This window comes from Stigmatopora nigra, chromosome 5 (genome assembly GCF_051989575.1).
Source record: "Stigmatopora nigra isolate UIUO_SnigA chromosome 5, RoL_Snig_1.1, whole genome shotgun sequence".
Taxonomy (NCBI): Eukaryota; Metazoa; Chordata; class Actinopteri; order Syngnathiformes; family Syngnathidae; genus Stigmatopora; species Stigmatopora nigra.
The window spans coordinates 3606872-3631788 of record NC_135512.1 but is presented as its reverse complement, the minus strand read 5'-3'; the positions used below and the strand labels follow the sequence as shown (position 1 = coordinate 3631788).

Genomic DNA, 24917 nt, shown 5'->3' with positions numbered 1-24917 from the left:
CCCCCCCAACCCAATACCAAGGGGCATTCAAAGCGAATTAACACCCAATCAATGGGGGAACGTTGAAAAAACGTGGAAAAGAGAAACAAGGGGGTAAAAAAAAAGAGAGAAATCTCCTTAGCAACATAATCTAGGCGGTCTGGACAGCCAAGACTGCTGAAAGGAGGAGAAAAGGGGTCTTTTTTGGACACGCTGTTGTTTGGGGAGGTGCGAGGAATCGCGCACAAAGGCGGCCGACACAAAATGGAAAATTAACACATAAGAAATTGTTCCCTTTTTAGCCTTCCAGAAAAGAAGTCCAATAAGGAACGTTAAATCCGAGCCAGGCAAGACAAACCCCGCCCCCAATGACCTTCCCCTTGCTAAGCCAATGGATCAAACCAGAAACTGTAAAAAGGATGTTACAATTAGCAAGATAATATCGTCATAACCCGGTCGAAAATAGTAGTGATTTTGTTTAAAAAAGCAGTATGACCGTAATATTTATAATAAAGTCTATGCTATTTTGACTTTCTGAAAGTTTGACATCCAAATTAAAAGATCTAATTGGGTTTTTTTAAAAAGTAAAAAAGTCCTGACTCAAAACAAGCAAAGTGGGTGTCAAAGTGGCGGCCCGGGGGCCAAATCTGGGCCGATGCATCATTTTGTGTGGCCCGGGAAAGTCAATTATGAGTGCCGACTTTCTGTTTTAGGATTAAATTAAAATGAAGAGTATAGATGTATATTAAAATTCCTGATTTTCCTCCTTTTAAATCAATACTTGTCAATTTTTAATCACGTTTTCTGTTTTTAGTTCAAAAATCATTTTGTAAAATCTAAAAATCTATAAAAAAGCTAATATATTCTATAAAAAAATTATATTCAGGCATTTTAATCCAGTTCTTTTAATCATTTATTAAAAAAGAAATCTAAATATTATATCTAAAATGCTGAAACGTTAAATCAAGTTGACGTATTAGATGAACTATTGATGTGGAAAAATTCCCCCCAAAAATGGATGCATTTCAGGAGAAACAAAACAAACATGTTAGCCTGCTACACAAGAATGTGTTGAGGTCCATAAGCCTGTTTACTGACCTTATCTCCAAGTCGTTTGCAGTGGGGATTTACAGCATCTCGTCTAGCCGCAAAACAAACACTCCATCAGATTTAAGATGCTTTGGCTCATCGTCCACTGCGGGAAAACGTAAACCAGGGTTGTCCCCAACTTGAAATCCTTCCCCTAAACAGAGAATTGCAATGAGTAAAAAAGACATTAAAAAAAAATCTGCTTTTTAAAAATACAATCATCGTTTGGTCGCCCGGACGTTTGGTTGCCCGGACGTTTGGTTGCCCGGACGTTTGGTCGCCCGGACGTTTGGTCGCCAGGACGTTTGGTCGCCCGGACGTTTGGTCGCCCGGACGTTTGGTCGCCCGGACGTTTGGTCGCCCGGACGTTTGGTCGCCCGGACGTTTGGTCGCCCGGACGTTTGGTCGCCCGGACGTTTGGTCGCCCGGACGTTTGGTCGCCCGGACGTTTGGTCGCCCGGACGTTTGGTCGCCCGGACGTTTGGTCGCCCGGACGTTTGGTCGCCCGGACGTTTGGTCGCCCGGACGTTTGGTCGCCCGGACGTTTGGTCGCCAGGACCTTTGGTCGCCCGGACGTTTGGTCGCCCGGAAGATTGGTCGCCCGGACGTTAGGTCGCCCGGACGTTTGGTCGCCCCGGACGTTTGGTCGCCCGGACGTATGGTCGTCCGGACGTTTGGTCGCCCGGACGTTAGGTCGCCCGGACGTTTGGTCGCCCGAACGTTTGGTCGCCCGGACGTTTGGTCGCCCGGGTGAATATAACTTTGAGAGCTGATTTCAACATTAAACTCATATTGTCATATTATGAAAAAACGTCCGGGCGACCAATCGTCCGGGCGACCAAACGTCCGTGCGACCAAACGTCCGGGCGACCAAACGTCCGGGCGACCAAAAGTCCGGGCGACCAAAAGTCCGGGCGACCAAACGTCCGGCGACCAAACGTCAGAGTACCATAATGAAAATGACATTAAAGCTAACTCGCATGTATATTTTCTATAAAATTGTTTTGATATTGAAATACATTTGATATCGATAACTGTCAATGCAACTAAAAATGGGCGTCGTCCATTGTTTTGAGCCCCCCCACATTTCCACGCGTGGACCATTGACATGAGGGTATATTTCCTCCGACCACCACCAGTGTTATGATATTGTTTCCATATCGGAGTGCAATTAGCAGAGGGGCAAGCCCCCTTTGGCCACCAACTGCCCCGTAAGCGGCCTTTGACCTCCCCTACATGATCAGTCCATTTAAAAGAGGCTGTGCTTTAATTAGGAGGCCAATAACCCTCCTGTTCTGCTCCTTTCTCTGGAACAGCAATCATGCTAACAGGTCATTACCAGCCACGGCAAAATTGAGCAAGGCTAACGTTGCTGAAATGATGAATGAAAAGGTCGACTGAAAACGATGGATTTAAGAAATGTTCCTCTAGCGTTTGAGCTCAAAAGAATCTGCAGATTTGGAGTCAAGATGAGGATTTAGAATCAATTAAAATGTATCAATTAGGTTTTTTTGGGCCGGACCAATTTGGATGAAATATTGAGAATTATTTTTTAATAAATGGATTAAAATAACTGGATTAAAAGCCCTGAATATTTATTTTTTTTCTTGATATAAAACAATGTTTATTTTTGTTTTTTTATATTTATTTTTTAGATTTTTTAAAATGTTTTTTGAACTAAAAACAGAAAAAAATGGATGAGAAAAAATGACAATTATTGATTTAAAAGTGGGAAAATCAGGATTTGTTTTAATTTTTAGATTTCACAAAATGATTTTTGAACTAAAAACATTAAGAAAAAAATGGCAGCTATTCATTTAAAAGTGGAAAAATCACCAAAATTAATATAAATCCATAATCTTCATTTAAATTTGATCCTAAAACAGAAAATCAGCACTCATGATTGACTATCCCGGTCCTCACAAAACGATGCGGCGGTCCAGATTTGGCCCGCGGGCCGCCACTTTGACACCTTTACGCTAAATGTTCAAAAACATAAAATATAATTCCAAGACCACCTAAAAATGCAACAAAAAAAAAACCCAAAAAACGTTTTATGCAACCCACATAACCCCCTCCACCCTTTGGAAAACCACCAAACAAGTCATTTCAACCCGCAATTTAGCAAGCAAGTTAAGATGTGGAAAGGCAGGAGGGGGGGTGGCGGGGGGGTGAATAGCACAGTATTGCAACAGATGCTTTTGTTCGGCCAAAAGTCTGAAAAGGGTCCGCGGGTGTGTGGGGGTGACGGGGGCCCCCGAGGACAGGCTCATTTTTCCTGGTCCCTGCTTCTCCCCAGCTGTGCCTGCTGCAAGAGGAAATGCGAGGGGGCAAGCGGCGTGATGGAATACGTAAGTGGGGCGCGCGGTTTGGGCCTGTTTGCGGGGCGACTCCATTAAAGGGTCGTTTATCTGGCCTGTGATCCCATTGTGCGCCGCCTTCTTTCGCGGACCCGGTGTGCCGAGGATGGGGGTGTGGGTGTGGGTTAGGGGGGGGGGGGGGGGGGGGGGCGTAATTGGCCGTTTGGCCGCGGTCTGCCGCTGCACGCTGGGGCCATTTATAAAAGACTCCCGTGAATGGAAGTGACTCTTTCCAGCGAACGCCGCGCCCGGCGAATAAACGCTGAATAAACGTGCAGGAAATGTGAAAAGGATGAAACGTCCCCAAAGCGTCTTTGTGCCAGTGTGAAATCAGCCGTTTCAATGCAGAGAATCACTCTTGTCATCTTTTATTATTTTTTTTTTTTATACGCCACCTTTTGACTTGTTCTCACCTCTTTAGGCGCTTTTTTTAAGGCTCCGCCCATGACCTGGTTTTCGGATTCTTTTTCAGTTGTGTCCTTGGCATCACACTTGTAGAACATGGAAGGGAAAAACTGGAAAACAAGCAGATTTTTGTTTAGTACCGTATTTTCACGACTATAAGGCGCACTTAAGTCTAGAATTTTCTCCAAAATAGATAGTGCGCCTTATAATACAGTGTGCCTTATAATACAGTGCGCCTTATAATACAGTGCGCCTTATAATACAGTGCGCCTTATAATACAGTGCGCCTTATAATACAGTGCGCCTTAGATATGGAAAAAAATGAGGTGGGCCGGAACATTATAGATATAATATTTATATTTTTTTTAAATAAATGGAATAAAAGAACTGGATTCAAATCCCTTTATATTTATATTTTTTATAAAACCTAAACAAGGGTTTATTTTAGGTATTTTTTATATATTTTTAGATTTTCCCAAATAATTTTTGAACTAAAAACAGAAAAAATGATTAAAAAAAAAATTATTGATTTAAAATGGGTAAAATCAGGAAATTTAATATACATCTATACTCTTCATTTAAATTTGATCCTAAAACAGAAAGTCGGCACTCATAATTGACTTTCCCGGACCGCACAAAATGATGCGGCGGGCCAGATTTGGCCCCCGGGCCGCCACTTTGACACATGTAGTCTAGTGAGTTATGTCCACGGTGTTATGTGATGTTACGAGTGCGTTGCCATGCAAAAAAAGTCTCTTTATTCATAGTCTATGGTGCCATCCTATAAAAGTGTCAATAAATGTACACCAACTTCATTGATCAAAACTAAACTTGGTTGAAATGTCTATCATATGGAAAAATATTTGTAGGACATCTTCATAAAATGAAACAGGAAGTGATTGCAGCTAAAAGCATCTCACCTTGCACTACTGGCTATTGTGCGCCATCCCAGAAACTTCTCATCCATCTTTGTGTCTCATGCTCAAATAGATAGAATTGAGAGCGAGGGATGGACTGCAAAAAAAAGAGAAGAGAGAGAGAGAAGTGCAGCTGCAGGATGAATAGGAATGGGAAGGAAAGGATGATTTGGGAAGGGGGCAGCTGCAGGGTGGTCGCCCCCCCCCACCCTCCCACACCCCATTTCTCGCCCCATGCCGCTTCGACGGCGCTATACTTTGTTTGAATTCAGTCGTACTACATTATTTAGTCATCATGCTGCTAACTGGAGCTGTTAGAATACATGAATGCACAAATAAGCCATTTTTTTTTACTTTTATACGATACAATTTGCAACTAATTGCTTGCTCTCAATGTCAACTTTGACCAGTTGTAATGAAGGGTGATTATCACCCAAGTGGAATAAAAAAATGCAATATATATTGTTAATTCTTCCCCAAAAAATAAAATATGTCGTTGCTCCCTCTATTTTACATTTTACATTTGAAATATATTTTTGGGAATATTTTCGTATTAATGTCAACTCGATTTCTTGTGGGTCGGACTATTTTAGATATAATATTTAGATTTTTTTAAATATAAATGGATTAAAAGCCCCTAATATTAAGTTTTTTTTATAGATCTAAAACAATATTTATTTTATTTATATATATATACATATATATATATATATATATATATATATATATATATATATATATATATATATATATATATATATATATACATATATATACATATATATATATATATATATATATATATATATATATATATATATATATATATATATATATATATATATATATATATATATATATATATATATATATATATATATATATATATATATATATATATATATATATATATATATATATAATTATTTTTTTTCCCATTAAAATTGAGCTTTAAGATAGCAGAATTTTGTTAATTGACATTTTTTAGTTGAAAATATTAAGGCTCATAATGCTCAATCATATAACGCTTCTCTCTACCACACATGTGTCAAAGTGGAGGCCCGGGGGCCAAATCTGCCCCACCACATCATTTTGTGTGGCCCGGAAAATTAAACCATGAGTGTCGATTTTCTGTTTTAGGATCTAATTCAAATGAAGAGTATAGATGTATATTACATGTCCTGATTTTCCCACTTTTAAATCAATCATTGTCATTTTTAATCTATTTTTTTTAGTTTTTAGTTAAAAAATCTTTTTCTAATATATAAAAAAGCTAAAATACACATTGTTTAAAATCTCTAAAAATTGGAATATCCAGGGTTTTTAATCCAGTTCTTTTAATCCATTTATAAAAAAAAAAAATCTAAATATTATATCTAAAATGGTCCAGCCCACATAAAATCAAGTTGACGATAAAAGCAGCCCGCGAACCAACCCAATTTGCTAATTTTCCTCCTTTTAAATCAATAATTCACATTTTTCAATCCATTTTTCTGTGTTTTTAGTTCAGAAATCATTTTGTAAAATCGAAAAATATATTTTAAAAAAAGCTCAAATAAACATTGTTTTAGATGCACAAAAAAACTGAATATTCAGGGCTTTTAATCTCGTTCTTTTAATCCATTTATAAAAAAAAAATCTAAATATTATATCCAAAATGGTCCGGCCCACATAAAATCATGTTGACGTTTACGCGAACCAACCCGAGTCTGACACCCTTACTCTACCATCTCCTAAAACCAAAGAATTGTAACAGTTCAACAAATAGAACTCAGTAACAAAAGCTGCAGGTGCAAATAAAAAGTGTCATGAAGTTCAAATCCCTCCTCCTTCACCACCCTCTTTAGTTGACCTCCACCCTTGCTTCCACCTGCCATTGCCCCCAAAACGCACCTCTCGAGCCTGAAGTCGTCTCAAAAAGACCCCCAAACCAGGGGGAAGGGGGTCCTTAACCAGCCTCATTTAGCATTCGGACCACGTCTATCTCTACAGTACGAGATATCTCCACGTCACACTTAAAACAAATTTACTCCTAGGGCCATTGTGGAGGGTCTTTTTTTTTTTTAAAGAGCGTGTTTAGCATTCAGCTCGGCTTTGGGGAAGTCTTTGTCCGGCTTGCTTGCTCTTCAAAACCTTCCGAGTGTCGGCAACGGGCGGAGTAGACGGGGTTGGGGGGGATCGATTTGATTCTAATCGGAGCATGAAAAGAACATGATCTAAACTGCTTTCACAGGCGAGTATATTTAGGCCGCCGCCCCTCCCGAGACTGGACGAGTGGGGGGCCACAATGAAGCTCGAGCCAATTTAAAAAAGCTTTGAATGTGTCGTCAATGACTTTGTGAATGCGAAAGAGGGAGATTTGGAGAAAGAGAGGAAAAAGGGGGGAGGCTTTTTTAAAAAAAAAGGCCAGAGAGCAGACATAAAAATTCCAAGAGTTGTTTAAAGGCGTGGATGGCTTCATTTGCATGACAGCGCCGGCCGGCCGGGGTGGGTGAGTGAGTGAGTGAGTGAATGTGGTCCCACCCCTTTCTCGGACTGCCCACCACCGGTCGGCGGTGCTCAGGGGTTGAGTCGCGGACCAACGAGTCGGCTTTGACCCGGCTCATTGACTCTGAATGGATACTCTTGTTTGATTGGCGTGGTACGTGGTCATTCAACAGAAGAAGAAAAAAAACAGGAGTGAATCAATGGAGATGACATGTAGATATCCTTGTATATCCGTTATGGTTAGACCTTGAGTCGATTGGGGCGTCTTAGACGTGTAGGACATGAAATTTACGACTATAAGGCGCATATAAAAGTCGGACATTTTCTCTAAAATAGACAGGGCGCCTTATAATGCAGTGCGCCTTATATATGGACCAATACTAAAATTGTTATCACGATTAAATCAAATAAATGAGTGGATAGGGTACACTATCGTCTACAGCTCTCACAACTATGGCAAACAGCCCCTGACTGTACTATTTTCTTGTAGAAAAAGTACTGCTTCGTGACTACTGGGATATATAGTTCTTTAGTCAATACACCCAATGGATTGTGGTCTGTATACATGGACTACAACACAGCTTTACAAAGTATGGAAGACAGCGTTGGAAAAGTAATGCTAGCTACTAACTAGCTACTATTTGCCTGGCTGCATCTATAAAAACAGTGCGTCCTTTGTATTTGTAAAATACAGAAATAGCACTCGCTGCTGACACTGCGGCTAAAAATACGATGCGCCGTATAGTCCTGAAAATACAGTAACAAATGACCAAGTATGTTCCAGAATCCTATTCCAGAATGTGTATAAAGTTCCAATTCATTTTATCTGTGTTTTTAGTTCAAAAATCATTTTGTAAAATCTAAAAAAATATATAACAAAAATTAAAACAAATATTCTTTTAAATCTACAAAAAAACTGAATACTCAGGGCTTTAAATCCAGTTCTTTTAATCCATTTATAAAATAAAAAATATTATATCTAAAATGGTCCGACCCACATGAAATCAAATCGACCTTAAAGCATCCCACGAGTCTAACACCCTTAGTCTATATAAAAAAATAATAATATTATTCTCACATTTCACTCCCATCCTTCCAAACATAACATCATTCATTACCCTCAAGTCTTCAAAACTAAATCCCCTTTTTAAAAAAAACACCCTTATCACCAATCCGCAGGCCTCTTGTGAACTTATAGAAGCATTTATCAGGCCCCCTAAAGCACCCCCCACCCTCAACACCCGCACCCCTATACATGAATACCCGACAGGTGCAACCAAGCTCTTGCACGTGCAAAAAAAACTCAGTGCTTGTGTCTATGATTTAATGCAAACAAGCAGGTGAGAGCAAGACATAAAGTGGACACCCCCCCCCCCCCCCTTAGTGATGCAGTCCGCATACAAATCACCCCTTGGACCGCAACCCCGTCCCCTCGACCTCATGCGAAGCGGCGACAAAGCTCAGAAGGGGGCGCAAATACTCCCGCCGCCATTCATGCCGACGGCCACGGCCAAGACGGGATGATACAGACCACCCCCCCCCCCCCCTCTGACCTCAGCTGTCTTCGGAACGTTAAATTCGTGTACCGTCATAACACGAACAAAAAAACAAAAGCTGCCGAATTGGATCCAATAAGCTTATGATGGAATGGAGTCCATGAAAAAGTGAAAACTGGGGATCAAAATCAAAGCAATGCGTTCTTTATTGTCCAAATGAGGTGACGGATTCCACTTGTTGGGGTTTTTTTTATCAAGCGGCGATGAAAAATCGACATAATGGCAGACTGGATTGAACGTGACACTTTCTCGCATTCTATTCCCAGTGTTTGTGTGGATTGGTGAAGGACAAGAAGTGGCAGTCGGCATTGACTTATGAGTTTAATCCTTTCTGTGAATGAGCTATATGTTGATTTAGTCCACAGGTGTCAAAGTGGAAGCCCGGGGGCAAAATCTGGCCCGTCGCATCATTTTGTGTGGCCCGGGAAAGTCAATCATGAGTGCTGACTTTCTGTTTTAGGATCAAATTTAAATGAAGAGTATAGATGTATATTAAATTTCCTGATTTTGGCCCTTTTAAATCAATAATTGTCATTTTTTAATCATTTTTTTCTGTGTTTTTTAAGTTCAAAAATAATTTTGTAAAATGTAAAAATATATTTAAAAAAAGCTCAAATAAACATTGTTTTAGATCTATAAAAAATGGAATATTCAGGGCTTTTAATCCAGTTCTTTTAATCAATTTATAAAAATTAAAAAAAATCTAAATATTATATCAAAAATGGTTCTTCTCCCATTTTTTTTAAATATATTTTTTCCTGAAAAAAATCCGCCAAGCTCTGAGTCCGCGAAAGCTAAAGCGCCAACTAGCGAGGGAACACTGTACTAATTCTTAATGAATATTTTGTTTCCACCTCTTGTAAGCTGATGTAATTTATAATTTTAACTTAATATCTTTACATTTTGTATTTATTTTTTCCTGAAAAAAATCTGCATAGCTCTGAGTCCGCGATAGCTGAAGCGCGAAGTAGCAAGGGAACACTGTACTCATTCTTATTGAATATTTGGTTTCCACCTCTTGTAAGATGATGTAATTTATAATTTTAACTTAATATCTTTGCATTTTTTATTTATTTTTTCCTGAAAAAATCTGCGAAGCTCTGAGTCCGCGATAGCTGAAGCGCCAACTAGCGAGGGAACACTGTACTAATTCTTATTGAACATTTTGTTTACACCTCTTGTCAAATGATGTAATTTATAATTTTAACTTAATATCTTTACATTTTTTACATTTTTTTTTCCTGAAAAAAATCTGCAAAGCTCTGAGTCCGCGATAGCTGAATCGCGAAGTAGCGAGGGAACACTGTAAAGCCATAAACATTTAACGCCAGTGACCATTGAAAATAAGGAACTTTTAACCAGAAGCTAAACCCAAAATACAAACATTAATCCCAAAGTGTACCCATTACCAAATATAAACCAGCAATAACACATCCCAGAAAGATCCTCTTATTCGACTCGGGATAAAAAATTGCAGAACGTTTGCCAAGTGAAGCAAGAAAAGATTGAAATAAGGGCTGTTTTTCCTTTTGCCATAATTGCGTTTGCTTGTTCTGCCGGAAACAACAGAAGAAGCGATGATTCGGGGGGAGGTGGGTTTTATTCGGGGACGTCTTCATGGGGGAACTTGACCGTGAGTCGCCGTTTATCTCTGTCGGGTTTTCGTATTTTGATACCGGGGCTTGGTTTAATTGCTGGCGATATCAGACGACGGCATTGCGAGGAAAAAAAGGGGGCACACTCCAGTCTGGGAGTGTCGGAAAGGCTGAAGAGAGTTGTCCTAATTAGCGGGGAGGCTGATGCGGGACGTCTGTATGGGTTGCCCTTTGTTCGCCGGCCTCTTCTTCCTTCTGAGGCTGTCACTTTACTTTTCTATGGAGTGAGTGACGGGCCCTCCAAGCATCCTCAAGCTTCCAAACACTACATTGGCCAAAGCATAACAATCTTTCAAGATGGCACACTCACTAGCCAATCTGTTTTCATCTTTCAAATCTAAATGATGAGCCAACAGCTTAGCGACGAAATCATGCGTTGAAGTAGGCCATTTTCTGTCAATCAAGTATGTTTTTATTTCTTTTGTTTAAACTCCTACTATGAGAACTTTCCACATATGGATGAAATGCTAGAATGCTATGTTTATATTACGTTTATGTACAGTTGTGCTTACGTACAGTTGTGCTCACGTACTGTAATTCTTACCTACAGTCATTCTTGCCAATAGGAATGCTTACCTACAGTTATGCTTACCTACAGTTATGCTTACCTACAGTTATGCTTACCTACAGTTATGCTTACCTACAGTTATGCTTACCTACAGTTATGCTTACCTAAAGTTATGCTTACCTACAGTTATGCTTACCTACAGTTATGCTTACCTACAGTTATGCTTACCTTACAGTTATGCTTACCTACAGTTATGCTTACCTACAGTTATGCTTACCTACAGTTATGCTTACCTACAGTTATGCTTACCTACAGTTATGCTTACCTACAGTTATGCTTACGTACAGTTATGCTTACGTACAGTTATGCTTAGATAAAGTTATGTTTACGTAAAGTTATGCTTACGTAGTTATGCTTACGTAGTTATGCTTACGAAGAGTTATGATTACGTACAGTTATGCTTACGTACAGTTTTGCTTACGTACAGTTATGCTTACGTGGAGTTATGCTTACCTACAGTTATGCTTACGTACAGTTATGCTTACATTAAGTTATGCTTACGTACAGTTATGCTTACCTACAGTTATGCTTACCTACAGTTATGCTTACCTACAGTTTAGCTTACGTACAGTTATGCCTACGTAAAGCTATGCCTACGTTAAGTTATGCTTACGTACAGTTTAGCTTACATACAGTTATGCTTACGCACAGTTATGCTTACGTACAGTTATGCTTACCTACAGTTATGCTTACCTACAGTTATGCTTATCTACAATTATGCTTACCTACAGTTATACTTACGTACAGTTATGCTTTCGTACAGTTATGCTTATGCAGTTATGCTTACGTACAGTTTTGCTTACGTACAGTTATGCTTAGGTAAAGTTATCCTTACGCACAGTCATGCTAACGTCCAGTTATGCTTAAGTGACATTTGATCGCCGACTTCAACTTTTGCCAACGTCAAGATCGGTGTGAACACAAAACAATATCTGGCAACAAAACCCAGCTCAAATTTCAAAGCCAGTCGGAAAAACCTCAATGTCCAAAAGTGCAACTACACACTCCTCCTCTTTGTCTCCCAACCTTGGCATTTTCACAATAATTTCCAACTCATTTTTGCATAGAAACCCAATTATTCACCTCCAACTAAATGAGATTTTCTACCCATGAAGCCACGCTATTCACCACCATTCAGCACCCACACCGCCACCCTTCCGTCAACCCCCCCCCCCCGCCCATTTTTTGTCGCAATGAGATGGAGAGCGGCCATCGCAGCTGCTATTCACAACCACGAGATAATTGTTAATGAAAAGTCATCGTGCTGCATTATGTTGTCGGCGGGGTCATTGTTCATCTCATTGGAGTCTATATGGCGGAGCAGAGTGTTTTCTTTTGAGTCGGGGGCATTGAGAATCTGTTGCCCGGTAACTAATAAAGGGCCCAATCATGCACTGTATTGGCCAAGATGGGTCGCAGACTGGCCCCGCCTCGACAATGCCACGTTTGTAAAAAAGGCGGCGATACAAGTTAATGATGCTTGTTCAACAAAACATTAATGGGGTTCTTCACGCTCTAATATGGCTTGGGATGGGCCGTGAATAAGGCAGGGGGAGGGGCTAATAGGGGGGGGAGCATTGAGCGTTTTTTAACTTTAACACTTTAACAATTTTGGCTGTTTTTTTACGATGGGGAGGAGTTGAAAAAAGACAACGAGGTATACGAAAAAGAGGGAAATGATGGGTTTTTTTGTTTGGTTTTGTTTGTTAACGCAGGGTCACTGAATCATCTTTTTGCTTGGAGGAACGCCGTTGAAATTGAATTTTCATTGGTTTGAATGGGCTGGTGATTAATTGCCCATCACTAAATGAATGGGGTGAATAGTGGAGGGTAACCGTTGCGCTTCAGAGTTGAAGAAGAAGAAGAAGAAGAAGAAGAAGAAGGGGAATGATGGTTCAAGTGAAAAGGAGGGAAAGAAGTGATGTGGAGAATGAAGAATGTCAGATTGATTTGAGATGATGATGTTTTTGGATGTCATTGACGGCGAGAGAGATGGTTAATTCGGTTCAGTGTTGTTTTTATATGATTTTTACTAAATACACAACAGATATATTATACCAAGGGTGTCAGACTCGGGTTGATTTGGTTTAACGTCAACTCGACACAATGATTTTGAACTAAAAACAGAAAAAAATGGATTAAAAAATGACAATTATTGATTTAAAAGGGGGAAAACAGAAAAATTTATATACATCTATACTCTGCATTTGAATTTGATCCTAAAACTGAAAGTCGGCACTCATCATTGACTTTCCCGGGCCACACAAAATGATGCGGTGGGCCAGATTTGGCCCCCGGGCCGCCACTTTGACACCTGTGGACTAGAGTTATATGAAAAAATGATTATAGTATGTAGAAACTAGGCTAGTGGGGAATTAGGAATTGAAAAAGATTAGCAAAATTGAGTCATGTTCAAAGAATAAAGTTGTAATAATAAAATGGATAAAAAATGAATAGATTCAGGTTGTTATAAAAATGTCCACCAAATTTATAGTATTAGTCATAGAAAAAAATGACTAGCATTTAGTGAGTGGCTTTTCAAATTTTTTTAAAGATAAAATTAGATTTTTTTTATGAGATTATATATTTTTACAATTAAAAAATGCACTGTGGTACCTTTTTATTGCAAGTATAGTTTGATTATTTTAATGTAATTATCTGGTTAAATAAAATGTTATCATAGTGTTCTAAAAACAAAAAAAAATCCAGAACTTTTAGCTAATTCTAGCAACTTTTTTTTACCACAATATTAAAGTGTAACCTTTCAAATAACCTTAACCAAACTCCTCACACTCCAAATGTATCTAATGACATTTTTATTTTAGCTTGATTCTAATAACAGTCCTTTAAAAATATTCACCGCTTCATCTTTCCAACTCCATCTTTTAAAAGTCATCATTAATGAGCACTCAATGATCCTTAAAGTGAATAAAAACAGGGAATCCACGTTCCCCCAAGCAGAATAAAACAAAATCATAAGATATACTCTCATTTTTGTGTGTGTTTTGCCCTTAAATGGACTCATTTTCTCCTTGAATTATGAAAGTAAATGGCAAACAAGGTAAGAGCCTGCCTGTGCTGCTCGGTACCCGGCGGCTTAATGCTTCCTAAACCCTTCCACGTGGCTCCACTAGCCTTGGCAATTAGGCCTCATTATAGCCTCATAAAGACCCTCGTTTAGGGGATTACTTAATAGACAATGAAATTTTATCGTGCAGAATTATGGAAAAATAATATCGTGTGTGATGGAGGGGGGTCGCGCGCCATGCATCATTCCGCATGGTTGCAGCGGCTGCTCTTTCACACTGTTTGCTTTACCGTAATAGCCGAGTGTGTGTGTGTGTGTGTGTGTGTGTGTGTGTGTGTGTGTATACGTGTTACACACCGGCCTTGCTTTGTTATAGCAATTATACTCTGTGTGTGATGTGACAGATGGGTTAAAAAGGATTTTAGAGAAAGTTAGAAGCAACATGAGCTCTTTAAAAAAATGACAGTTACACAATTTATTAAAGTGGTGGTAAATTGTTCGATTTTTTTGAGTTTTTTTATTTTTATTTGATGGTATAGCTAATTTTGTTTGGGTGGTAAACTGTTAAAGGTGGTTAGCATGATATGCTAGCAGGACTGAGATTGAGGGTTTAAAGTTTTGATTTTCCGGTGTGGAGTTTGCATAAACTTGCGGTAGCATGATATACTATCCCTTCTGTGTAATAAGTTAGGGGTGAGGGAATATGAAATGCTGACTTTCTGTTTTAGGGTCAAATGAAAAGTATAGATGTATATTACATTTTCTGATTTTTACCCCTTTGAGATCAATAATTTTCATTTTTAATCCATTTTTTCTGTGTTTTTAGTTCAAAACTCATTTTGTAAAATCGAAAAATATATTTTAAAAAAGCTCAAATTAACATTGTTTTAGATCTATAAAAAACTGAATATTCAGGGCTTTTAATCTAGTTCTTTTAATCCATTTATTAGAAAAAAAATCTAAAAAATTATATCTAAAATGGTCCGGCCCACATAAAATCAAGTTGACGTTAACGCGGCTCGCGAACCAACCCGAGTCTGACACTCTTAACTTAAGTAGCCAAATATCACTCGGCAATATCATCAATAAAATAAGGCAAAACTAAACAAGAAAGCAAAGATTCAAACCAAAACATTAAACTTTCTAATGAATTTCCAGCAACCTCACTGACTCTACCCGAAGGTCCGAGAGGCCATTTGGCAGATGAAAGCAGAAGCTAAAGCCAGAAGTGACCCACCCACCCGCTTGGCCGACCGGCCCAGCCCAGCCCGGCCCGGCCGCCTCCTGGAAGGGCGGAGGGGCTCAAAGCCGCTAATTATCGTCACAAGATGAGGGATTAACGCATTTCTGGAATAACTGCCTGTTTACCCCCAGTGCTGTCCGGCCTTTATAAACACTTTCTAATTGAATCCTAATCGCCATCCAATAGCCCCACGCTGACGCACCGGGCACGGCGCCACAAAGCCGGCCTTTCTGCAAGTGACCAAATTGCTCAAAAGCGTGATTAGAGGCCAGTTACAACAATAGCGCCAATCACATATACATACATATATATATGTGTGTATATATATATATATATGTATGTATACATAGACACACACAACACTGTCAGATATTTAAAAAAAAACACTGGAACAATACTGGTAAATATGCAGATGCCACCTTAGTCTAAAAAATCTTCCAAGACAAAGCTCCTCCTCTACTGCAAGATTTTGTACCAAAAAATTCCAACACATCAACAAGAGCTGGCTCTAGAGGTGAATGTGTACTTCCCTTCAAAAAGAGTACATTCAGCCAAAGCACCATAACTAGAACTTAATACCAATTAACATAAGTGAACTCCCGTCTCTGGACCTCTTGGCCAATCATCTTAAAGCCTGGCTGTCAGACGAACAAAATTGCGATCACAAAACTGTCCAATGTGTGTGTGTGTGTGTGTGTGTGTGTGTCTAGTGTGTGTCATTGTTTATCTTGTGCCTACACAAGGGACTAAAGATGGAAGTTAGGGATCGAACCCACGATCTCAGAACTGTGAGGCCGACCCATCCATTCAGTTAACGGTAGCAAATACCATATGCAAATAGCATTTACATTAGCATAGTGCTAACACTGTTGTATTACTAGTATACATCCAACAGTTCACCCCAAGGCTCACACATGACTGATAATTAAATAAATGAGCTTTTATTTATTTATTGATATTTAATTCAATATTTGCTTATTTTAGTATCTAGGTCCACATATATTTTCACATGTATTTACACATTTTAGTATTTATCTCCACATTTATTCTCATATTTATTTCTATATGTATACTTCATTTTAAAAATCATACCATAGTTTGATAGCTATAAGATCTTTTTTTAAAATTTTGTATTTATTCATTTTTGTATTCATCATCAATTTTGCCATTTTTGCTTCTTCCTGCCATGATAAAACCAAGCCAAAATGAATTGGACGTCTATTGCCGTCAAAATGTTATAACATGTCAACACACTGTATTTAGATGAATAAGAGTATATAAAAAATACAAATCAAGAAAAAAGTTAAAGTTATGATGGTCAACTAAGTCTCTAATGCAGTCTGAGTGGTGGTGGGTGACGTTGTACCCACGGCCCACCCACAAACACGCACCCATACACCCACCCACCAACCCACCAACCCACTCACTCACTTACTCACCCTCCTCGTGGTCCCTTTTGTTGTGCCATCAAACATAAGCACCTTTGCAAGCTCCCAAGGGGTATCACATGCGCCGAGGAGCGTGTTGCTATCACTCACTTTCGCCATGTCCAGATCCTTCTACGTGGACTCGCTCATCGTCAAAGATGCCCGAGTGGCCGAACATCAACACCCGCACCCGGCGTCAGTAACGGCAGCAGCAGCGGCGGCGGCGGCAGCTGCAGCGGCCGCGGCACACGACTTCCTGCTGCCCATCAGCGTGCACACGCCGGGGGTGGTGCCGGCGTGCCCCTCCAGGAAGAGCGGCGGCGCGCTGTGCGTGTGTCCGCTGTGTGTCAGCACACACCTCCACTCGTCCCGGAGCGGCACACCGGGCCTCAAAAGCCACTTTGCGGCGGGAATGGGCGGCGAAGCGGCCCAGTATTGCCATCGGCTCGCTCATCACCAGCACCAGTCCGCGGGGCTAACCCACCCGGGACACGCACCTGTTTGCACGGCGGCAGTTTTCACAGACCCGCGGAGGTACCACTGCATATCCATGGGTGAGGAAAGTTACTTAAAACTCCCCCAAAAGTTGATTATATGTTTGGGTGCTACATGAGAGGCTACAATAAAAATAAAAAGTTAGATTTTTTTTTGTTTAAACACGTCAAACTTGAGAAAAATATATTTTCCAAATGACATCAAATTTGCTTCTTGACTAAAATGGGGTAATAATAAGTAGAATAAATGACTTTTTAAAACATCCAACACATTTTGACTTGTAAAGTGGCTTGTTTATCTGACTTTTTTAAAATTTAAACACAAAAATATATTGTCAAGATGAGACTATTGATTGTTCTGGTATTAATATACTGATCTAACCCAATACATACTAGAATAACACACGTTTAAAGCATAAATTGAAGTATAATTTAAAAAATTAAATGTCCATTTGATCACTAATGTGGTATTTTTTGTTCTTTTTAGTCATTGAGGTACAATTTGTTAATGCAAAATAGTCATAAGTTAAAAATACTTAGAATAAAACAACATAATCTGACAAACAAAAATATGAGTCTAGTATTAAGGAAAACAATTTAAAAATATATATTTTAATTGGCATTTTGACTTCAACAATGATGTTGTTATTTTGAGCATGCTCCCCATTTCTAGGGCACACCAAAACTTCTGAAGACTTTGAGTGACACAGCTTCAATGTTAACCATTCAAAATATGTATCTTAATGAGTTAGCAATCAAAACGTTGCAAAATTAATTAAAGGCAAGAAATGTTTGAAGTGTGGCTGAAACAGTCGTTCCCAAACTGTGGCTCGGGGGCCTTAAATTGAGTCCCTGATTTGTTTTTATTGGGTCCACATTGCTTGATAGATCCAGTGCAATCTAAATTCCTTTTAAGAGCACATTTCAAAACAAGGCTTGCTGCATTTCAACAAAAAACGCAAGGCATCGATACTAATTGATCACCGATGGCTTCAACATATTGTGTTTCAATCCTCAAAAACATTTATGAATGTCAAAGTGGCGGCCCGGGGGCCAAATCTGGCCCACCGCATCATTTTGTCCGGCCCGGGAAAGTAAATCATGAGAGCCGACTTTCTGTTTTAGGATCAAATTTAAATGAAGAGTATAGATGTATATTACATTTCCTGATTTTCCCCATTTTAAATCAATAATTGTCATTTTTAATCATTTTTTTCTGTGTTTTTAGTTCAAAAATCATTTTGTAAAATCTAAAAATATATTTTAAAAAAAGCTAAAATAAACATTGTTTTAGATCTATAAAAAACTGAATATTCAAGGCTTTTAATCCAGTTCTTTTAATCCATTTATAAAAAAAAAAAAATCTAAATATTATATCTAAAATGGTCCAGCCCACATGAAATCAAGTTGACGTTAAAGCTGCCCGCAAACTAACCCGAGTCTGACACCCTTACTTTACAGGGACCAGCGAGAGCAGCCACATCCAGAACGGCAAGCGCATGCGCACGGCCTTCACCAGCACTCAGCTGCTTGAGCTAGAGCGCGAATTCTCCAGCAACATGTACCTATCCCGCCTACGTCGCATCGAGATCGCCACATACCTGAGCCTGTCGGAGAAGCAGGTGAAGATCTGGTTCCAGAACCGCCGCGTCAAACACAAGAAGGAGGGCAAGGCGGCCCAGCGGAGTTCCCACGCCAGCGCCACTGGGGGCGGCGGCACCGGGTGCAAATGCTCGGGTTCGCACTACCCTCGCTCCGAGGACGAAGAATCCCTCTCCCCCATTTCGGCCTCCGAGGAGAAAGACGGGGTGCTTAGCATGTGAGAAGCATCTGTTTGGACGGAGTGACCCTTTCTGAGCCTAAAAACTCCACCCGCATGAAAACTGTTGAAGAGGAAAACTTTATTCATGATGTGAAGGCACAAATTGACACAAATGAACTTTTAAGATGTTTGGTTGTATAACGGGGGTTCTCAAACCGGGAGCCGTACTTACTCTGGGGACCCCCAAAATCAAATCAATTTTACATCCATTCATTCACTAAATACGTACAGCTTAAGTCACAGGTGTCAAAGTGGAGGCCCAGGGGCCAAATCTGGCCCAACGCATTATTTTGCGTGGCCCGAGAAAGTCAATCATGAGTGCCGACATTCTGTTTTAGGATCAAATTCAAATGAAGAGTATAGATGTATATTCAATTTCATGATTTTCCCCGTTTTAAATCAAGAATTGCTATTTATCTATTAATATCTAAAAAATTGAGTTGAAGTGGCCCGCGAACCAACCCGAGTTTGACACCCTTGGCTTAAGTACACAAAATTTGCTAGGGGTTCTGGAGCCTATGCTAGCTAACTTTGAGCACCAGGCGGAGAACACCCTAAATTGATCACCAGCCAATCACAGGGCAGAAGGTGTATGGTGTATGATTTCGATTTATTGAAGCCAAAGTCCAGTTTACTTCAAATGTTGAGTTGGAACTATTTAACTGAATTCCAATTAGAATAATGTTAGATTTCCAACTGAAATGAGTTGACTACGAATTTCTGACAGTTTTTATCGATCTAAAACAATGTTTATTTGAGCTTTTTTTAAATATATTTTTAGATTTTCCAAAATTTATTTTTGAACTAAAAACAGAAAAAAATGAATTCAAAAATGACAATTATTGATTTAAAAGGGTGAAAATCAGGAAATTTAATACACATCTATACTCTTCATTTGAATTTGATCCTAAAACAAAAAGTCGGCACTCATGATTGACTTTCCCAGGCCACACAAAATGATGCAGCGGGCCAGATTTGGCCCCCAGGCCACCACTTTGACCCCCGTGACATAGATCAAATGCCACAAAGTGGCAGCAAAGCACTTCTTTTGTCAAAATGAACACCTCAATTCAATTCAACATATTTCCTCGGCCCGCAACAATATTTCTTCACCCACCTCCATACCGGACTGCACCCCAAAAAAGTTTGAGAACCCCGAGAAGTCTTCCATATTTTGACCCTCCACTGTGAGTGCGTGTTGGCGAAAAGCCATTAGAAGCAATATAAAATAGCATATAGGACAGAAAACCTGTGTGTGGAACCTGTAAGCAACATGTGTTTGCAAGCTATGTGTATAAAATGTGTATTTATTGCAATAAACAAACATAAAAAATGCCTTTTTCTCATGTCAAGCACTTTTTTGTACACAAATACTGGATAAAATTGACTGGACTATATTCAAAAAAGCACCAATTTGATGCATATTTATAAATGAGCCAATTTGAACAGTTCAATGATATAAAAATGGCAACAAATAATCATTTTGAATTAATATGCAGGTAAGATATAGAACAGGTTATGGTTTTTGATCAATAATTTGACAAATTATAGAACATAGTGTGATTTGAGCTAAAAATATAATATTTTTCTTAGGTGAAGAAGAGTTGTTAGTGTTAGGGTTCATTATTACTTTCAAATACCTGTATTGTATTTTTAATTTTAAAAAGAAATGATGTAAAGCTCCACTTTTCATATCTGATATACCACAGGTGTCCAAGTGGCGGCCCGGGGGCCAAAAACTGGCCCGTCTAATCATTTTTGTGGCTCGGGAAAGTTAATCATGAGTGCCGACTTTCTGTTTTAGGATCAAATTAAAAGTATAAAGTATAGTACTACTATAGTATAGATGTATATTAAATTTCCTGATTTTTGCCCCCTTTTAAATCAATAATTGTCATTTTTTAATCCATTTTTCCCTATGTTTTTAGTTCAAAAATAAATTTGTAAAATTTAAAAATACAAAAAAAAATCTCAAATAAACATTATTTTAGATCTATAAAAAAACTAAATATTCAGGGATTTTAATCCATTCATAAAAATAAAAAAAAATCTAAATATTAATCTAAAATAGCCCTCCAATCAACCCAAGTCTGCCACCCTTGTGAAATACCATATAGATCTTAATATTACCTTAAATAAATGCCCTTTTTTAGCCTTTCCCTCGTCTATTCCCGTAAATTTCATTTATCAGACAGCAATTTACATGATATAAGCGCTTGTTAATTCCAAGTAGAGCTCGTAATAATAGTCCCTTTTGACCAAAAAAAAAGATTTTTCTTCTTTCCCCCCCCATGTGGTTTTCAAAAAGCAAGTTTAATTGCGTTTGGGGTCCCACATGGCTTGATTGTATCTTTCTATTTGGTTCTGCGTAACCGAGGGACAGGATATATAGAAGTAGCCAAAGGCTTTGACAGGTTAGATTGTCCCGAGGGGGAGACCCCCTGATGTGGGGGGGCTACACGCTCACATCGCTTTTGAGGGTGGGAGGGGCTTTGGTATCGACAGGGTTCCACACGGGGCCAGTTTTAGTCACTGTTTCATTAGAGACCATTTGAACCTTTCAACTTGGGGGGACGAATGGGAAAAGACCTCTGAGGAGGGGATTAGGGTGGGGGGGTGAGGGGTAGGGGGAACGTTGAGGGGGGGTTTACTGGAGGGCTTCTTAAAAATTAGCTAACGCCTAATTTAACTTGTTTCTCTCCGAGTTTGGGATACATTCCTAATTGAGAGGGGAAGCAGGTGAACTTTTCGGGGTTCCTATTCAGAGTAGGAGAAAATGGCCGCCCTTTTATATACTGGTGCTGATTGTATATTATTAGTGGGGGGGGGGGGGGGGTCTAATGAATATACACTAAAGTTCCCATTAAGTGAATTAGTGTTGCTTTGCAGGTGTTAGGGGAGGGGGGTTACTAAAGGGGGTAATTCATAAACTTAAATATGTTAAATGTGTTGGTTATTAATGAGTTTAGTCCAGATGTACCTGTCCAAGAGGGATGTTGAATGCCCCCTCTTGCCCAAAAAAAAAGGCTTAAATGGGTATTTTGTTGAGTTGTTGAAATGAAGCTCTTATCGTTAGTGATTGAAAAGGTGGCTAATTATGCATGACAAAAGGCAATTAATTGGCGAGTGGTTGGAGTTGCCAGTGCAGCTGCTGTTAGACAACGTGATTGGTCGTCATTTGGTGGCAAGGTGACGTCTTCGTTTTGGGTTAAGTGAGTATGCGGTGATCTCTGTTGTGAATTTGGAGAAGTGGTGGGAAAGTCAGCCGAAATCAGTGTGGGTAATCTTTGACAAATACAGACGCTAAATGGAGAAATAATGGATTGCCAAATGAATTGTCGACAATTTGAATCGAGATATAGCTGACCAAATTCTGTTTTTTTGTTCCTCTTTACCCTTTCAGGGGCAGTGAACAGCTATTTGAAAGTCGTCAAAATACATCTTTATCTCTTTATAGAGTAAGGAATGATTTTTGTAATATGATAAAACTGCAAATAAAACTTTAACAAAACAAATGGCTCAGTGTTAAGACCTACCGTATGTATACATGTATGTATGTATATATATATATATATATATATATATATATATATATATACATATATATATATATATATATATATATATATATATATATATATATATATATATATATATATATATATATATATATATATATATATATATATATATATATATATATATATATATATATATATATATATATATATATATATATATATATATATATATATATATATATATATATATATATATATATATATGTGTATGTATGCGTTTATGTATATGTATACATGTACATTTGTGTATGTATGTTTATATATATATATATTTATAGATTTATATATATGTATGTATGCATTTATGTATATGTATACATGTACATTTGTGTATGTATGTTTATATATATATTTATATATATGTATGTATGCATTTATGTATATGTATGTTTATTTATATATTCATAGATTTATATATATGTATGTATATATATATATATATATATATATATATATATATATATATATATATATATATATATATATATATATATATATATATATATATATATATATATATATATATATATATATATATATATATATATATATATATATATATATATATATATCTGTGTGTGTATGTATATATATGTGTATATATGGTCATTTATTCATATATTTATGCATGTATTTATTTTATTCATTAACTTACTTATGACCTATCTATTTATGTCTACAATGTATTTTACTGTGTCTGTATTCTCACCCTCTTGCTACTGTTACAACAAAATTTCCCGAATACGGGATGAATAATTGGACTTTTATTGCCGTTAATGGCAACAAATGAGCTAAGAGTTTTGCGCCTAACAATTGAATGAGTTTTACATCTATTCATTTGCTGCCAACCCTCCCACTCCAAACAGATTGGACGTCTATCGTCAACAACGGCTGCCGCTATATTAAATAGTCCGTGCGTACCTATAATCCGATGAGTCATCACTCTTTCCTGCACACTCTGACTCTTCACCCAAACATTTCCAAACTTACTATATGCACTTTTTTTCAGGGAGTCCTTTTAAAAACAAGGGTTGGAAAAAAAATTGAAAAAATATATATATATATCAATTCAAAAATCCTACTTAAACACAAAGCTCGGCCATTTTTGTGGTGGAAAACGTCCTTTTGTTTAGAGAACAACGACAGTCTTCTTCCAGGCCGACATGTGGAAGTCATTGCGTCCAGCCAAACGACGTTTGCATGTACGGGGGAGTAAGCGGGTGTTAGTGCGCCTCGGGCCCAAAGGGGCTTTTGGTTAGGACCCTTATTCCCGTCAGGAGAGCCTCGGGATCGGGGGTTGCTACCTTGTGGTATTGATAGGCGGTAAACAGCTGATATGTGAGTGCCTATGTGTAAAATGGGGGTTGTTTGATAAGGCTTTGGAATTCTGATGGTGTTGGAGCGCCCTCTATGAGCTTGGAGCGACACTGCACCCTGGATGCGAGAATTCCAGCTAACTTGGGAGCACTCCAAAAATAGTTGACTGTTTACCTCACTTAAAAAAAATGTCCGAATGGATTGGGATGGGTGTTTTTGGACGTTGATGGCAGTGGAAGAGTTAAAAAAAAGCATTTAAGATTAAAAAATCAAGTAAAATGACTTACTCATTGATGACAGAGGTAGTGAGGAAGAGGGGGATGATGAAGGTGGAAAGATGAGGCCATTTTTTATCTGTAGTGGAGTGGGAAGAGATCAATAAACAACAGAAAAAAGGCAAATTTGTTTTTAAAAAATGGAATTTTCACAACTAAAGTCATTTTAGGTTATTGTAGTTATCTATTTCAGTTATTTTAGTTATTTAGTTTTCATTAATAAAGTCAAAAACACACAAATCGACATGTTTTGGTAAATCAATAATAGTAAATGCATTAAAACAATAAAATCATGAAGTTGATTATAATTATAACTGAAGCCAAAATACATATATTATGTTGAAAACCACATTAGGACAAATTAATAAATTTTATTATGCAATGTTTCATGCAGTTAAAATGGCGTATTTAATGATAATTAATTTGCAAATAACAATTTAACATTACACCCTTTCTATATTGGTTTTTGGATAGAATGTGCCAAGTTCCTTATTTGAGTTTATCATTCAGTTTTTGGGGTTTTTATTGGTTTGTTGGTGTAAAATATTGCGTACGTGATTGTGACGGATAACTTTTTGTTCCCGTTTTATGTTCGACATTTCCCATGCATTTCAAGTCATATGCAAATAAGGCTTTGATGGCTTGGAGATAAATCAATATTACTAGTTTATATTCCGCTTTAACTTGATTTCACGTGACCGTTTTCGATATAAT

General features: G+C 38.2%; 1 protein-coding gene and 1 long non-coding RNA gene across 2 annotated transcripts in view; one reads left to right on the top strand and one right to left on the bottom strand.

The window, feature by feature from the left end:
* Positions 1 to 1082: 1082 nt before the first annotated feature.
* LOC144196364 (uncharacterized) overlaps positions 1083 to 24917 on the bottom strand; it is a 37399-nt gene continuing 13564 nt past the window's right edge. The window contains exons 6-10 of the long non-coding RNA XR_013326249.1: positions 24216 to 24282; positions 18810 to 19091; positions 4754 to 4847; positions 3842 to 3943; positions 1083 to 1222 (exon numbers count right to left, since the gene is read on the bottom strand). This is a non-coding gene — a long non-coding RNA (uncharacterized LOC144196364). The remainder of the gene's footprint in view (positions 1223 to 3841; positions 3944 to 4753; positions 4848 to 18809; positions 19092 to 24215; positions 24283 to 24917) is intronic.
* gsx2 (GS homeobox 2) lies at positions 16739 to 19237 on the top strand. Its single transcript, XM_077716450.1, has 2 exons — positions 16739 to 17268; positions 18670 to 19237. The coding sequence occupies exons 1-2, from the start codon at positions 16833 to 16835 to the stop codon at positions 19029 to 19031; spliced, it is 798 nt and encodes a 265-aa protein (XP_077572576.1). The 5' UTR covers positions 16739 to 16832; the 3' UTR covers positions 19032 to 19237.